This window comes from Coffea arabica, chromosome 8e (genome assembly GCF_036785885.1).
Source record: "Coffea arabica cultivar ET-39 chromosome 8e, Coffea Arabica ET-39 HiFi, whole genome shotgun sequence".
In the NCBI taxonomy this organism is placed as follows: Eukaryota; Viridiplantae; Streptophyta; class Magnoliopsida; order Gentianales; family Rubiaceae; genus Coffea; species Coffea arabica.
The window spans coordinates 15621933-15639895 of record NC_092324.1 but is presented as its reverse complement, the minus strand read 5'-3'; the positions used below and the strand labels follow the sequence as shown (position 1 = coordinate 15639895).

Below are 17963 nucleotides of genomic sequence, written 5' to 3'. Positions count from 1 at the left end.
CCTCTTTGATGAACAATAATCAACTCAATGTACAATGGAGGGATCACTTCCTCCTTGCCCCAAGCCTCTCTTAGTCAAGCTAGGAAGTTTTACTATCACTCAGATAACCCTCAACAAAGCTACACTATTGAAAATTTCAAACACAAGAGAAGAGCTTACAAGTACTTCACACTTCTTAGAGAACAAATCCTTCCTAGGAGACTATTTTCTTGCTAAAATATCTCTTGAGATCTTGTAAACAAAGTGTGCAAAAGTCCCTCTCTGATTCAGAATCGTTTGTATTTAAAGGGAACCAAAAATGGGCTTCATTAATGCTTCCAACGGATAGAAGGCAGATAAAGAGTCAGCTAGCCGTTGGGGCTGTCGGACGTCCAACAGCTTAGTCATCGTCCGATCCCATCGTCCGAAAATCAGTCAAGTTGTTGTTCGGACGTCCGATGGAATTTTATCGTCCGACAGCTTCTGCATTCGAACGTTGGCAGAGAGTCATCAACACTTTGTGGAATTTTTAGGACGTCCGACACGATCGATGTGCGTCCGAGGAGTGCGTCCGATCTATCCGGACGTCCGATGCTTCCTCACGAGCGTCCGACAGAATTTCCTTCTTGATGTTCTTCATCCTTTCGGACGTCCTACAGATTCCTCAGGGACGTCCGACATGAGTGCCCTGTTTTTGCTTCTTCTTTTGGTTGATTTTCTTTTCTTGACAACTTTGTACCTGATTCACTAAAAAGCAAAACACTTATATTTGAAAAGACTTAGATAATCATTTCAAAGTGTTTTGTGATCATCAAAATCGAGAATAACATGTACAAAACAACAAAAGGACATTATCCCCTATATAAAAGATTACAACCTCTATCCCTCGAGTGGAGTCAAATCTGTGACAGCCCCACCTTCCCCTAAGGCGAACCAAAGGGGTTAGCGGACTGCCTGCCCAACTCTCACCAGGACTAACGGTTCGGTATAGAGCGAGCTAATACGTTCCGGAACTTACAAACGCGTGTAAACAAGTCAAAATGTCAAAATAAAAAAAAATGAAATCCGGAGTCGGCCATGAATAGTAACCGACCCGTCAGAACCCAACCAAATATCAAGCAAACATTCACATCTTGAAACTTAGCATTTACAAGCCAAAGTGGCATACAAAAGTATTCAAATGTGGATACATGACTGGTTGGCCAAATCAAAAGAGAAACGGTCCCAAAAGTACATTTAGGGTTTCAATAAATAAGCTATACAAAAGATATGTCCAACTAGCTCATTTCGGCAACCAATTATCAATTGCAGTCCAAAAGTATTTATTTTCCTGTAAGGAAAACAAAAGGAATAGAGTGAGCTAATTGCCCAGTGAGATAATACCACTCAAGTAGCAAAGTTCACATAAGCATAAAACTTTTCAGTTCAATTCATCAAAAGTAAGCAAAGGCACACATTAATGGTGGTGATAAAAGGATACGGGCGGCTCTCAAGAGCCATTTTCCTCGTTTGCATTCTTGATCGAAGCTCATTGACCCTCCGTCAATGTTTAAGAGTAACCAACCGTAGACTCCACTTTACTTCCATTCCTTCCACCCAACATACCCCTACCGGGCCCGAACTCCAAACACTTGCACTGTGATATTACTCGAGTATACCGGAATCGAGAGTCTCGCATACTACAAGATTCCATATAACTTTCCCCAAGATTCATTAATTGGCACGACCAATCCCTCGCCGGCTCGATTCAATCAACTACCAATGGGGTTGAGCTCAATGGTAACAATCACGGTCGTTGGATACTCGTCCAAACGACACCAAGTGATGAGAATATAAAGACCAAGGCCCATTCAAGCACATAGGGAATTGGAAGATTCAAGTGAAGACTAGTTGATTGCACGAATGCTTGAGTTTAGTAGGATTATTTGATTTTCCTCGTTGATTTTGGTTATTTCTCATTTTAAAAAGTCTAGGTAATTAAGATAGTTTAATTGCGGCCCATTTGTTAGTAAGTAAGGCCCAAAATCTTTCTTAAGTATGTAGGGTAGTTTGGTCAACTTTTGGATTAGGGTTAATGCTTGTAAGCGCTATAAATAGCCCCACTTCCTCTTTGTTTGAGGATCAGTTTTTGACTATTAAATACAATTAGTGAGTTTTCACTTTCTCTTTGGCAAGAGAGTTGCCTTTGAATACTTGAGAATCTTCTCAAGTTATTCACCCGAACTTATCAATCGAGTATCTCCTTGATTGTGGCGTTCTACTACCTCCAATTTGGTTCGTTAATTCGAGTAGTTACGGGTTGAGATAATATCAAAATTGTTTGTGACTTCTAGGGATTAGTTGGGTCAAATTTCCGCTTCCTACGAAAAAAGGGGTGAGGTTATTTGGATTTTTTCTCTCTCGGCTAAATAAGGTAAGTTAGGGTTTCACGTGTCGCTGCATGGAAGGTCCTCCGTGGCCGCCGCCGGTCGCGGGGGGTGTGCCTGGAGGTGTGGCCTCTTCCAAGTCTTTCGCCGACGTGCTCTCTGGAACAGGCCGGCTGGAGGTAACGTCTATTCCAGATCTGGGTAGTTGGTCGTCTCATCGAGGGGAACCTTCACTTCGTCTATCCCAGAAAGAGATGCAACTGCTGTCGACTCCTTTCAAGAACGCTTTGGTGGGACGGTTTCCTTTCCGTCGGCCCTCTATGGAGATCATTAGGGGTTTTTTTGTTTCGCTGGGTCTCAAGGGAGATTGTGCTGTCGGCCTTCTGGATATGAACCACGTCCTTATCAGACCTACAACTGAGGACGATTTCACCCGCCTCTTCGTACGCCGGTCCTGGTTTGTGAAGGGTGCACAGATGCTTTTAGCAAAGTGGACGCTGGATTTCAAAGCCCATCAGGATTCGACTTATGCGCCGGTGTGGGTGTCGTTGCCTGCGCTCCCACTGCCCTTGTTCAATGCCGTTTATATTACCAAGCTAGCGGGTTTGCTGGGGAGGTGTCTGAAGATCGACTCAGCGACATTAGCGCTCCGACGGCCGTCGGTAGCAAGAGTACTGGTTGAGATGGATGTATCCAAGCAACCTCCAAACCGTATCTGGATTGGGCAGGACCAGGAGGGTTTCTGGCAGGAAGTGGAGTACGAAAGCTGGCCGCAGTTTTGTGGGTTTTGTACCCGATTTGGTCATGCAGAAGGGGACTGTCATAAGAAGAATCCGGATCTCAAATCATCCAAAAATTTGTTCATGAAGGCAGGGAAGGCAATGGAGGTTTATCGGCCTAAGAGTCGACCAGGTTGTGACCTCCCGCAGCCGGAGGTTTTGATTACTCAGGTGGCGTCGCCCCAGCTCACTGTTGGGGTTTTAGTTCCTGGCCAGGCCAGTGAAGGGGGTATTGACGTCTCTATTGCACCTGAGGAGGCTGCGCGCTCGGACATGGGGGACGTAAAGGGGTCCCTACAGGCTGACATTGGTACCACGTCCGTGACTGATGTTGCGCTTGGGAGTGTGGCGACTGCTGGGACTGTGGTAGCCGCACAGGCGTTTGCTGCTGCGTCAGAAAGGGCACTCGGGGTGGAACATGGCAAGGAAGAGGGGAAGGATTGTGGTGGGGAGGGGAGGGAGTGTGGGCAGAATGATGAGGTGGTTGTGGTGTCCTCTAATTCCTTTGCGGTGCTGCACTCACTATCGGGTATGGAGGTGCAGGATTTTGAGCGTGACCTGTCCAGGTCGGCGAGTCATACGCGGACACCCAGTCAGAGGCATAGGCGTCTTTGCTCGGACGGGGACAAACCGGGGGAACTGGTGTCGAGGGAGCAGTTAAACCAGTTTCACAGGCAGTTGCTTCAACGTCAAGTCGGGGAGCCAGGTGAGGGCCATGAGCAGGATGGGGTGGAGAAAGTGAAGCAGCAGGAGGTCCCGGAGCATGGCCAGCCAGCAGCTTCGAGGAAAGGGGGACGGTCTGCTAAGGCACATCTTAATCAGGTAAATCTCCAATCGCAGAATCCTTATTCTTTACGGTCTCATGTTAAGTCCCTTTAAGTCTGTGGTTTGGAATATCCGGGGGGCTTCCCGCAAGGATTCGCTTAGATATTTAAATAAGATTTGCAAAACTAATAAGATAAGGTTGCTGGTGTTGCTGGAACCTTTGTCGGATACTCCTCAACTTGAGGTGGTCCGACGGTTACTTGGGTTTGATAGTTCTCTGGGAGCATTGAATAATAAGGTGTGGGTTTTTTGGTACAATGACATGACGTTGAATTTCAAGGAACTGGCAGAGCAACTCCTTCATATGCACGTCACCTTCTCCTCGGGGTGCTCTATTCAGTTCTCGGCAGTATATGCTCGGTGTACTAGGGTGGGGCGGAGAGATCTGTGGGCAGCAATGGGTGCTTTGACAGGGGAAGTTGTTGGGCCCTGGTTACTGGCATGGGACTTCAATGTCATCTCCAGTAGGGAGGAGCGCGCAGGAGGTTCTCCGGCCAATGAAAGAAACATGGAAGAATTTAATGATTCAATTGGCAATTGTGGTTTGACGGAGGTGCCTTTCGATGGTACTGTATTCACATGGACGAATGGTAGGGTGTGGCAACGCTTGGATAGGGCCTTAATGAATCAGGATTGGGCTGGTGGGTATGAGTTCTCTCATGCCTCACACTTGTGCAGAGGTCGCTCGGATCATGCTCCACTGTTGATCAGTTGCCAGAATGGGGGTTCTATCAAACGGCCATTTAAATTTCTAAATGTCTGGCGGAAGCACTCCGGTTTCTTGGAAGTGGTTCAGCAGGGTTGGGCGATGCCCGTGGAGGGTGACGGTATGACGAAATTTGTTCAAAAACTGCGGGCAGTTAAGGGTTGCCTGCGGGGATGGAATGTCCAGGTGTTTGGCAATATTTTTAACAGGGTCAGAGAGGCTGAGGTTGATCTGAAACAACGGGAGGCGCAATATGACATCCGGAGGGACTCGGGTTCCAGATCAGCGCTAGAGGAGGCCAAGGCGGTTCATGTGAGGAGCCTGGCATGGGAGTGTGAGTATTGGAGACAGAAGGCTGGCATCCGTTGGTTGCAGGTGGGGGATGCTAATACGGCATTTTTCTATTCGCGATGCCGTCAGCGTCGCAATTTTAATTTTGTGGCTCGCATTAAAGATCAGTCGGGAACATGGGTGGAGGATATCCAGGACATCAAGCGTTCAGCAGTGGATTTCTTTGCCTCATTGCTAGCCTCCGAACAACATGGATGGCAGGCTCCGGCGTTTCCTTTTACGCTCCCACATCTGGCTGCTGCGGACAACGCCATGTTAAGTGCGCCACCGGACATGGAAGAATTGAAGGGGGTGGTTTTTGCGTTACAGGCAGATAGTGCTCCGGGCCCTGATGGGTTTGGCGCTGGATTTTACCAGGCTTGTTGGGATATCATCAAGTCTGATTTGTTGGACGCGGTACAGGCTTTCTTCCAGGGTTTGCGTTTACCTAGGAGTTTTACTAGCACTTCTATTCTTCTCCTTCCTAAGGTTACGGGCGCCACGCAGTGGAAGGACTTTAGACCAATCAGTTTGTGCAACGTCTGCTCAAAGATTATTTCTAAGATCGTTTCTGATCGGTTGGGTAGGGTGCTTCCTGCCTTAGTGGACCCCTGGCAGACTGGCTTTGTACCAGGCCGTGGAATCACGGACAACATTCTTCTCACTCAGGAGTTGGTGGCTGATTTAGATCGGCGATTGAGGCACCCGAATCTCATGTTGAAGTTGGATATGGAAAAGGCGTATGACAGGGTCGAGTGGTCTTTTCTTTTGTTTATGCTGCGGAAGTTTGGTTTTGAGGAACATGTGGTAGACATCATTTTTCGTCTGGTGTCTAACAATTGGTTCTCAATTTTGGTCAATGGGGAGGCTGCGGGTTTTTTTAAGTCCTCAAGGGGGTTTCGGCAGGGTGACCCGGTGTCGCCTGCCCTTTTTGTTTTAATTGCCGAGTTTCTAGGCCGAGGGGTGCATCATCTTCTGGTTAATCAGCCGGGCAGGTTGTTTGTTTCGTCAGGGACTCCGGTGCCTTACCTCGCTTTTGCGGATGACATGCTAATTTTTACAAGATGCTCGGAGGAGTGCCTGTCTGCAATCAAGGAGTTTCTTACGGCGTACTAGGAGGCCTCTGGTCAAAGGGTAAATAGCAGTAAGAGCTCCTTTTTCTTGCCGTCAGGGGCTACTTCACAGCAGGAGGAGGTGGTGCATAGCATTTTGGGTTTTCACCGTCAGTCGTTTCCATTCACCTATTTGGGGGCACCAATTTATAAAGGCCGGCAGCGGAGTGTCTTGTTTGATGATATTGTGTCCAAAATGCGGGCCCGTCTGGGTCACTGGAGTACTAAGTTGCTATCCTTTGGGGGTAAACTCGTCTTAGCACGGCATGTCCTTGCGTCGTTGCCTATGTATCTACTTCAGGTGTTGGATCCTCCCAAGGCGGTTCTCTCTCGGTTAGGCAGGATCTGTAATTCCTTTCTTTGGGATCATCAAGGGGAGAGGCGCATTCATTGGTCTTCCTGGGATAAGTTATGTTTTCCCTATGACGAAGGGGGTCTTGGGTTTAGATCCTTCAAGGACATGGCACGGGCGTTCTCAGCAAAATTATGGTGGCGGTTTAGGCTTGGAGATTCCATCTGGGCTGCTTTCATGCAGGCCAAGTACGTCAAAGGGAGTCATCCGTCGGAAGTGTCGGCAATGCGGGCTACAGCTACGTGGCGGCGTCTTGAGGCGATTGGTCCTCTGGTTGAGCCACACATTAGATGGAGCTTAGGGGAAGGTTTGGTGGATTTTTGGAAGGACAGGTGGGTGTTTCATGAGCCCTTACAGCAGGTTGTGGGTAGTTTGGAGAGGCCTCATTTTCTTGTCTCGGAGTTTCTTACTTTGGGGGGATGGGATGAACGGCGTCTTGCTCGGTGGGTTCCGGAGTTTGTTGTTCGTGCAATTATAGATATACCCTTTGACTTAGCTCAGAAAGATAGAATGGTCTGGTTGCCTTCACCGTCGGGGTGCTTTTCGGTCAAGTCGGCGTGGGAGGTGTTTTGGGGAAGGCGGCATCACTCCTTGGTTCATTCATTATTATGGCCTTCAGTCCTACCAGCAAAAATGTCCTTTTTGGCTTGGCGAGTGGTGCGTAATGCCCTTCCTCTGGATGTGGCGTTGCGGTCGCGGGGGCTGGCCTTACCCTCTAGATGTGGGTGTTGTTATCTGGAAGAGGAGGCGCTGCTGCATGTTTTCCTCACGGGTCCGGTCGCATCGGAAGTGTGGCGGAGGGTGTCTGGCCGTTTTGGTTTTCAGCTGCAGAATTGTTGGAGTATGGCATCGGTTTTTGTTGCTTGGTATCTCACTTCTCCGTCATCTTCAAAGAATCATATTCGGGTGTTTATGCCAGTGGTTGTGTGCTGGTTTCTCTGGTTAGCAAGGAATCAGGAGCGTTACCATGGCGTGCGGTGGGACAGCATTAAGATCATCCACGAGGTGGACGTTTTTTTGGAACAGCTAGGAAGGGCGAATAGGCTTCATCGGTCGCATTTCACGGGAGATGTTGATTGTGATTTGTTTCGTAGTGTTCAAGCCCCTCCTCGGAGGAGGACCCCTCGTGCGATTGCCTGGGTGAAACCGCCTCCTGGGGTGCTTAAACTCAATTCGGACGCTAGTGTGAACCAGGGGAGGGCCTCGGGTGGTGGGTTGCTGCGGGATAGTCAAGGGAAACTGATTTTTGCGTTTTATAAGGAATTCGGGGAGCAGGATGTGTTGTCAGCGGAAAGCTTGGCGTTGCTTTTTGGTCTCAATTTGTGTTTGCAGAGGGGTTTGCGTCCCTCGGTGGTAGAAGTCGATTCCAAGGCGTTGGTGCAATTGGTAGTGTCGGGGGCAAGTGCTAAGTGGCCATTATGTAATATCTTGCGGAAAATTAGGGGTCTCCTGGAGGGTTTCTCGGCCACAGTTTCACATATTTTCCGTCAGGCTAACTCCTCGGCGGATAGATTAGCAGCTGTTGGGGCAAGTGGCATTTGCATTTATGATCATATTCACCAAGTGCCGGCAATTGTTCGGGCCACTATCGTGCTGGACGCACGGGGGGTGCCAGGTGTTCGATAGTTTGATAAGGAGGGTTAGGTTCTTAGGTTCTATGTGTCCCGCGTAGGCTTTGATTTTTTGGGGTGGTGACACCTCTTTCTGGTGTTTTTTGACTTTGAGGTTTGTTTTGATCTAAAAAAAAAAAAAAAAAAAATATGGGTCAAATTTCCGCTGCCTAAGCCATGGAGTTTTGGTTGTCTAGATCGGGGTTTCACATCACCAAGTCAAGTACTTTTCATTTCTTGTAACATTTCATGTAACATTCCAATAACATGAGAAATAAGTGAGAGTGATAAAGTACACCCTCACTTCAATCAATATCGATGGTGCAATAACATTTAACTCATCAAGTTCAAGTATCAAAGCCATATAGTAACACACAAGTGAGTAGTACACTCACCAAACTTGAAAGTGATATTTCATGCACTTCCGTCAAAGGAACGTCGTGAACCACCGTCACGCCCTAAAACACGCAAACAAGTACAATGAGACTCGATAACGAGTCATAAACCAAAGCCAAATATCACCAAAATAGGGTTCCCTAAGCATACACAACCAATAGAGGAAACCAGAAAATCCGGAAATGGAGTAAGTGTTAACCCGGAAAAAAAATAGTTTTTGATATCATTTTACGGTAATGGCACCAAAGGCACTACGATTGTCAGATGAAGGTGCAAGATACACCGTTTCGAAGCTAAGAGATAGCGCTACAATATTTCAGAAGGTCACTCAACCCAGTTTCGGGTGTAACCAGGTCAAAAATGCAAGATACTACACCAGAACCGCAAAAACCGATTCACAGAACGCATTCTAGTGCAAACATCATAAATCAAGCTACCTAAGTCCAAATCCAGAAATTCCAAAGCCATCCAAAAGCTAAGGAACAGGGATACATTTCATCAGAAGACCTCAACAACCAATTCGGAAGCATTCCCAACCCAAAATAACCCATTACAGAAGCAATTCTCAATTTCGGGAAAAACCAGGACAGCAAGGGTAATTCCGTATTTTATCAAGCTACGCTACTCCGATTGACCTGAAATTTTGTAGGAACCTCTAAAATATCATTCCCTACAACTTTCATGTTTTAAACCAAGGCCAATTCGGCCTCTAAATATGAGCTACAAAACCGGGCAGAATGTAGAACATTAAAACCCTAACTTTTCAATTTTCTTCCAAAACAGAAATTGCTTGCAATTAACCACTTTTTCCACCTTCTAGCTTCCTTAAATACCATTTCCAATCATCATACATAACCACATAATCATATTCATATGAAAACAGAAAAATCCCCAATAATTACAAAAGTTCACCAATTCAACCAAAAATCAAGATATAAACCATAAAATTGCATCTTATACTACCACTAATCATGGATTAAACATCATTAGAGGGAGGAGAGGGGTCCTTCTCAACTTACCTTAACAAGACAAGAAAGAGAGCAACTAGTCCTCTTAGCTTTCCAAGTAACTCCACCAAACAACTCACTATCACTCCCTTAAGTGTTTTTATGGAGCAAAAACAAGATTCAATGGTTGATTTGGTAGATTGGAGCAAGATTGAAGCCAAAAACTTGAAGAGTTTTCTTTCTTTTGTTGCTTGAGGAGGTCGGCCAAGATGAAGGAGAAAATGGTGAATTTTTGGTATTTTTTTGATTTATTTGGTCAATTGGTAAGAAAATGAATAGTGGTCATACAAGTCAATCCAACCAAATGGTGACACTTGTCACCCTATTTAATGCAAGTCTATCACTTTGTTTCCTCTCACACCAATCCAAATTGCAACCTCTACTTATCTCTTAACATCCGATAAATTAATTCCAGTATCCAAAACTTAACCTAGTTGGCCGAATTTTTTCGAACTTTTCGCACTAGTGGGTCCCACGTCCGGTATACGCTCTTAATTTCTCAAAACCTATTCGATACTAGAAAAATCATCTAAAAACTATATTTGCTCCTTAAAAGTATCTAGAATTTTTCCTAATCACGAAAAGGCAGAAAACAAGCCATGAAAGATAATAAAACCTAGAAAATGGGAAAAATTACGGGTTCTCACACTCTCTCCCTCTTAAAAGAATTTCGCCCTCGAAATTTCTCACCTCAACTCACGAAAAGGTTAGGGTATTTCTTTCGCATTTCTTCTTCCATTTCCCAGGTAGCTTCCTCTATCCCATGGTTTCTCCATAGTATCTTCACTAACGGAATCTGCTTGTTTCTGAGCTCTTTGACTTTCCGGTCAAGCACTTGGACAGGTTTCTCTTCGTAAGCAAGCGATTCGTCTACATCGATCTCCTCTAGTTGTAAGACATGGGATGGGTCGGGATAGTACTTCTTTAGCATCGAGACGTGGAAGACGTCGTGAATTCTAGAGAGACTTGACGGCAGCTCTAGTCTATATGCCACTGCACCTATCATCTGCAGGATCTTGTAAGGTCCAACGAACCTCGGTTGCAATTTCTTTCCTCTACCCGCCATGACACTCCATAACGGTGTAACCTTGAGGAAAACACGGTCTCCAATTTCAAACTCCAAGTCTTTTCTTCGGTTGTCGGCGTAACTCTTTAGTCGGCTTTGAGCAGTTTGGAGTCGTTGCCGTATCAACTTGACCTTTTCTCGAGCCTTTTCCATCCATGGAATAGTTGCTGGATCTAGCGCATTTTTCTCGCCAACTTCGTCCCAGTAGATCGGTGATCGGCATTTTCGTCCATATAGTGCCTCGTATGGAGCCATTTGAATCGACGAATGGTAACTATTGTTGTACGCGAACTCTACTAAGGTAATGTGTTGACCCCAGTTGCCTCCAAAATCCAGAATGCAAGTCCGTAGCATGTCCTCGAGAGTTTGGATTGTTCGTTCCGATTGTCCATCCGTCTGAGGGTGATAGGTCGTGCTCAAGTTGAGTTTTGTTCCTAGAGTTTCTTGGAATGTCTGCCAAAATCGAGATACGAAACGTGGATCTCGATCGGAGACGATACTGACTGGAACGCCGTGTAGCCTTACGATCTCGTCCATGTACAGCTGGGCCAACTTGTCCATGGAATACTTCATGTTTACTGGCAAGAAATGGGCCGATTTGGTTAATCGATCGACGATCACCCAAACGGCATCGTGCCCTCTTTGCGTTCGCAGCAAACCTGAGACGAAGTCCATGGTGATGTTTTCCCACTTCCACTCGGGTATCTCAAGGGGTTGTAACAAGCCCGATGGTGTTTGATGCTCCGCTTTAACCTGTTGGCAAATGAGACATTTTTGCACATATAGAGCGAGTTCCTTCTTCATATTATCCCACCAATAGGTTCCTTTCAGGTCTTGATACATCTTGCTACTACCCAGATGGATAGTATACTTGGACCGATGGGCTTTCTCTAGAATCTCCGTTTTCAACGATTCATCTTTCGGCACCACTATTCGGTTCCGGTATTTTAAAATACCTTCAGGACTGAAATTGAAGTCAGTCGTTTCTCCTTTTTCCACTTTCTCTCCCCACTTCTGCACCATCAAATCCTCTTTTTGCGCCTCTTTAATCCTCTCCAAGAGAGTGGAGGTTACCTTAATGTTACCAAAAATCACTTTATGATTCCCAAGGTAGGGTTTCCACTCGCAAACCGACTCTAGTAAATTCCACTCTTTAATCATTAACCCGGCTACTTGTGCCTTGCGACTCAAAGCATCGGCCACTACGTTCGCCTTGCCTGGATGGTAGTTGATGGTACAGTCGTAATCCTCCAGAAATTCCATCCACCGTCGCTGCCTCATGTTTAATTCCTTCTGTGAGAAGAGGTACCTCAGGCTTTTGTGATCGGAGTAAACCTCGAAGGTTACCCCATATAGGTAGTGCCTCCACTTTTTAAGAGCGAAAACAACTGCGGCTAACTCCAGATCGTGGGTTGGATAGTTCTGCTCGTGGGGTTTTAACTTTCTCGAGGCAAAAGATATCACATTTCGGTTCTGCATCAGCACACATCCTAGACCTTCCCGCGACGCATCGGTATACACGACCAACCCGTCACCTCCGTTAGGTAAAACTAGAACTGGAGCCATGGTCAATCTTTTCTTTAACTCTTGAAAACTTATCTCACTTCGGGCATTCCAAATGAATCGACTATGTTTCCATGTCAAGTCAGTTAGAGGACCGGCTAATTTGGAAAAGTCCTTGAAGAAACACCGGTAATATCCAGCCAGTCCGAGAAAGCTGCGGACCTCGGTGGGATTTTCTGGCCTCTTCCAATTAGTCACAGCTTCTACTTTCGCTGGGTCAACTGAAATACCCTCTTGAGAAATTATGTGTCCCAGAAAAGTAATTTTTTCCAACCAAAATTCGCACTTGCTGAACTTGGCGTACAGTTGATGGTCTCTTAGGGTTTGTAAAACAACCCTCAAGTGCTGCTCATGCTCTTCACGCGTCTTGGAATAGACTAGAATGTCATCGATGAAGACCACGACAAAGCGATCCAGATAGGGCTTAAAAACCCTATGCATTAAACCTATGAAGGCGGCAGGAGCATTGGTTAATCCAAAGGGCATAACTGCGAACTCGTAATGCCCATATCTCGAGTTGAAGGCGGTTTTCGGAATGTCTTCCTTCCTGATTAATAACTGGTAATACCCTTGGCGGAGATCTAGTTTTGAGAAAACCACCGCTCCCTGCAACTGATCAAATAACTCATCTATGTGGGGCAGTGGATACTTATTTTTCACCGTAATATTATTCAGGCCCCGATAGTCAATACACATTCTCAAACCACCGTCCTTTTTCTTCACAAACAGCACAGGAGCTCCCCAAGGAGACCCACTCTCTTGAATGAATCCCCGCTCCAGAAGGTCTTGCAAATGCAACTTTAGCTCCTTGAGCTCTGCAGGAGCCATTCGGTAGGGTGTTTTTGAGATAGGTGAGAATCCCGGTAGCAGGTCTATTTTGAATTCAATCTCTCTTTCCGGAGGTAGAGCTACTAGCTCATCCGGAAACACGTCCGGAAATTCCTTCACTATGGGCACGTCCTCCACCTTTAACTTATCCGAAGGGGTATTGATCAGAAATGCCAAAAATCCTTGCGTCCCTCTACTTAGCAGTTTCCTAGCCCGAATGCCCGAAATCAAAGCAGATGAGGCTAACCTACCCCTTATGTCCAACCGTAAAGTTGCCTCACCAGGGATGCGGAATTCTACCACTTTTTTTTTACAATCCAGTTGGGCGTTATACTTGGCTAGCCAATCCATACCTAATATCACATCATACCCTTTGACGACCAAGCTTATCAAGTCCCCTAACAATCTCTTCTCTCCTACCCACACTTCACAATCCCTATAAACCGTACTAGTAACCAAACGTTGATTCCCCGTAGGTGTACTAACTTCTAGGTCGTATGGTAAACTAGCAGGTTTTATATCGATGCCACACATGAAATCAGGGTTAACGAAGGAATGAGTGGCACCAGGATCAATTAAAACTTTGGCAAAACGGTGGAAAATAGGGATTGTACCTTCTACGACTTCTGAGGAATCTGGGACCTGTTGAGGTTCTAATGAATATACGCGAGCTGGCACCTTAGGTTTCGTCCCATTCCCCTTATCCGGTCCTGTATTGGTCTTTGGCGCGGTCTGAGTTCCCTTTTCGCCTTGCTTTAAGAGTGGACATGTGGCAAGCTTGTGGTCTGCGCTTCCGCAACGCAGACATTAGCCTCCCTTCTTCCAGCAATTATCTTCAGAGTGATTCGGCTTTCTGCAGTACCCACAAGGCCCACGGGATGCCGAACCTGAACCTTTCTGGAAGTTTCCGCCTTGGCCTCTCCCGGTTGAGCCACCCCTGGTCTGAACCCCTCTGCCGAAACTCGTCTGTCGTCCACCTCCAGCTCCTCGTCCGAACTTGGAGGGGGTACCTTTATCCCCTTATCCAGAGCTGCTTCCAGGAAAACCCCGCTTCTTCGCCTGGAAGTTCCGTACTTGCAATCTAGCACTCTCTACCCGTTGGGCCTTATCAACGGCCTCGCTAAAAGCGTTAATCTGGGCTACCGCGAGGTCTTTCTGAATTTTCACGTTTAAGCTCTGGATAAAACGCCTAATTCACCGTTGCTCTGTCACAATCAACTCAGGGGCAAATTTGGACAGGCGGGTGAATTGGCTTTCGTACTCCGCTACCGATTGAGCCCCTTGGCGGAGTCGGATGAACTCGTCTTCCTTCCTCTCCTGAACTAGAGGAGGGAAAAATTTCGCGTTAACTCTCTCATAAAATTTACCCAAGTCCTGGACGTTTGTTCCCGCTCCCATTTTTACCGAATGACATTCCACCAGGAAGGGGCCGCCCCTTCCAGCTGAAAAACGGCAAAAGTCACCTACCGTTCTTCGGTATAGTGCAGGGCAGCGAAAATATCGACTATCTTTTCAAGCCACCTCTCGGCGACATCCGGATCGGGCCCCCCAATGAACTTGGGTGAGCAAACTTTTGAAAGCGTTCGAGAGCTCTGTCTTCGCTCTCGACATGATTGCCAGGGTTTCCAGGATTAGGGTTTGGATTCTGGCCTTGTTGCTGCACCACTTGTGTCAGCAGGTTGGTCATTTGCCGCATAGCGGCAGCTATCTGTACATTGGGGTCAACTCTCGGTTCAGGATTGGGTCCAGAGGAGGTTTCCCCAGCACCCCGGTCTGGCGTAGGTTGCCTATTCCCTCGCCCACTCCCCCGTCCACTACGTGTGCCTTCCATAAGTTCTATTTGATCTAGACAAACGTACTAGAACAATAAAATGACAATGCATGTAAATAAAATCCCAAAAACTTTTACAACCATATATATACATTCCAAACAAGGTAACAACACACATATAAACAACCAGTCAAGTCAAGTACAAACATGGACAATCCACGGAGGAAAAGCCCCATCCAAAAGAAATATACACGTAGCTAACCCAAACATACAAAACAATTAGCTAAGGCTCTTCCCTATCCACCTTATATACAGAAAACAAAACTATCTCTAAGACCCTAGGAGTCGTAACCTAGTCCGACGACGAGCTAGTAGACCCACCCGACGGGGTAGATCCAACCCCAGCCTCGGGCCCCGCACATGAGTCTTCGTCACTCACGCCCTCGATCACGTCAGTGCAAAGATTCAGGATCGATGCAGCTCGAACCTTCACCTTGCGAGCGCGCTTAGTCTCACGCTCACGGGTTTCCCTAAGCTGAGTACACAAATCATCCACCCGATCCTCTACCTCAAGCACGTCGTACTCTAAATGCTTATTGCGCTCGGCCTGTTTCTCGTTGGCCGCCCTAAGCTGGTTCACCTCAGCCTCTAGCCTAGCCTAATCTTCGGCCAACTCCTTACGCTCCTCGGCAACGGCAAACACCAGAGCGTTAGGGTAAGCGTACTTATGTCGACACTCGCAACGTCGGAGGCGGTTAGCCGGGCTCCAACGTACAACGGCCCCTCTGGGCCGGATCTGGTACGGAATCACCGGAAGCACCCCACGGGGTCGCTCTCCAGCAGGAGGACTACTAGGCTCACCCTGACCGTCCATCCTACACCAAAAGAAGAAATAAGTATAATAATCTTAAAGGACGTAATCAAAATAATCCTCAAATCAAACATTTCTAATACACCCAGGCCAATTCAAACCTAGGCTCTGATACCACCTGTGACAGCCCCACCTTCTCCTAAGGCGAACCAAAGGGGTTAGCGGACTGCCTGCCCAGCTCTCGCCAGGACTAACGGTTCGGTATAGAGCGAGCTAATACGTTCCGAAACTTACAAACGCGTGTAAACAAGTCAAAATGTCAAAATAAAAAAAATGAAATCCGGAGTCGGCCATGAATAGTAACCGACCCGTCAGAACCCAACCAAATATCAAGCAAACATTCACATCTTGAAACTTAGCATTTACAAGCCAAAGTGGCATACAAAAGTATTCAAAAGTGGACACATGACTGGTTGGCCAAATCAAAAGAGAAACGGTCCCAAAAGTACATTCAGGGTTTCAATAAATGAGCTATACAAAAGATATGTCCAACTAGCTCATTTCGGCAACCAATTATCAATTGCAGTCCAAAAGTATTTATTTTCCTGTAAGGAAAACAAAAGGAATAGAGTGAGCTAATTGTCCAGTGAGATAATACCACTCAAGCAGCAAAGTTCACATAAGCATAAAACTTTTCAGTTCAATTCATCAAAAGTAAGCAAAGGCACACATTAATGGTGGTGATAAAAGGATACGGGCGGCTCTCAAGAGCCCTTTTCCTCGTTTGCATTCTTGATCGAAGCTCATTGACCCTCCGTCAATGTTTAAGAGTAACCAACCGTAGACTCCACTTTACTTCCATTCCTTCCACCCAACATACCCCTACCGGGCCCGAACTCCAAACACTTGCACTGTGGTATTACTCGAGTATACCGGAATCGAGAGTCTCGCATACTACAAGATTCCATATAACTTTCCCCAAGGTTCATTAATTGGCACGACCAAGCCCTCGCCGGCTCGATTCAATCAACTACCAATGGGGTTGAGCTCAATGGTAACAATCACGGTCGTTGGATACTCGTCCAAACGACACCAAGTCAAGTACTTTTCATTTCATGTAACATTTCATGTAACATTCCAATAACATGAGAAATAAGTGAGAGTGATAAAGTACAGCCTCACTTCAATCAATATCGATGGTGCAATAACATTTAACTCATCAAGTTCAAGTATCAAAGCCATATAGTAACACACAAGTGAGTAGTACACTCACCAAACTTGAAAGTGATATTTCATGCACTTCCGTCAAAGGAACGTCGTGAACCACCGTCACGCCCTAAAACACGCGAACAAGTACAATGAGACTCGATAACGAGTCATAAACCAAAGCCAAATATCACCAAAATAGGGTTCCCTAAGCATACACAAGCAATAGAGGAAACCAGAAAATCCGGAAATGGAGTAAGTGTTAACCCGGAAAAAAAACAGTTTTTGATATCATTTTGCGGTAATAGCACCAAAGGCACTACGATTGTCGGATGAAGGTGCAAGATACACCGTTTCGAAGCTAATAGATAGCGCTACAATATTTCAGAAGGTCACTCAACCCAGTTTCGGGTGTAACCAGGTCAAAAATGCAAGATACTACACCAGAACCGCAAAAACAGATTCACAGAACGCATTCTAGTGCAAACATCATAAATCAATCTACCTAAGTCCAAATCCAGAAATTCCAAAGCCATCCGAAAGCTAAGGAACAGGGATACATTTCATAATAAGACCTCAACAACCAATTCGGAAGCATTCCCAACCAAAATAACCCATTACAGAAGCAATTCTCAATTTAGGGAAAAACCAGGGCAGCAAGGGTAATTCCATCTTTTCTCAAGTTACTCTGCTCCGATTGACCTGAAATTTTGTAGGCACCTCTAAAATATCATTCCCTAAAACTTTCATATTTTAACCCAAGGCCAATTCGGCCTCTAACTATGAGCTACAAAACCGGGCAGAATGTAGAACATTAAAACCCTAACTTTTCAATTTTCTTCCAAAACAGAAATTGCTTGCAAATTAACCACTTTTTCCACCTTCTAGCTTCCTTAAATACCATTTCCAATCATCATACATAACCACATAATCATATTCATATGAAAACAGAAAAATCCCCAATAATTACAAAAGTTCACCAATTCAACCAAAAATCAAGATATAAACCATAAAATTGCATCTTATACTACCACTAATCATGGATTAAACATCATTAAAGGGAGGAGAGGGGTCCTTCTCAACTTACCTTAACAAGACAAGAAAGAGAGCAACTAGTCCTCTTAGCTTTCCAAGTAACTCCACCAAACAACTCACTATCACTCCCTTAAGTGTTTTTATGGAGCAAAAACAAGATTCAATGGTTGATTTGGTAGATTGGAGCAAGATTGAAGCCAAAAACTTGAAGAGTTTTCTTT

General features: G+C 45.9%; 1 protein-coding gene across 1 annotated transcript; it reads left to right on the top strand.

The window, feature by feature from the left end:
* Nucleotides 1-2419: 2419 nt before the first annotated feature.
* LOC140012671 (uncharacterized) lies at nt 2420-6101 on the top strand. The gene is made up of 2 exons (XM_072060952.1): nt 2420-3946; nt 4083-6101. The coding sequence occupies exons 1-2, from the start codon at nt 2420-2422 to the stop codon at nt 6099-6101; spliced, it is 3546 nt and encodes a 1181-aa protein (XP_071917053.1).
* Nucleotides 6102-17963: the final 11862 nt, after the last annotated feature.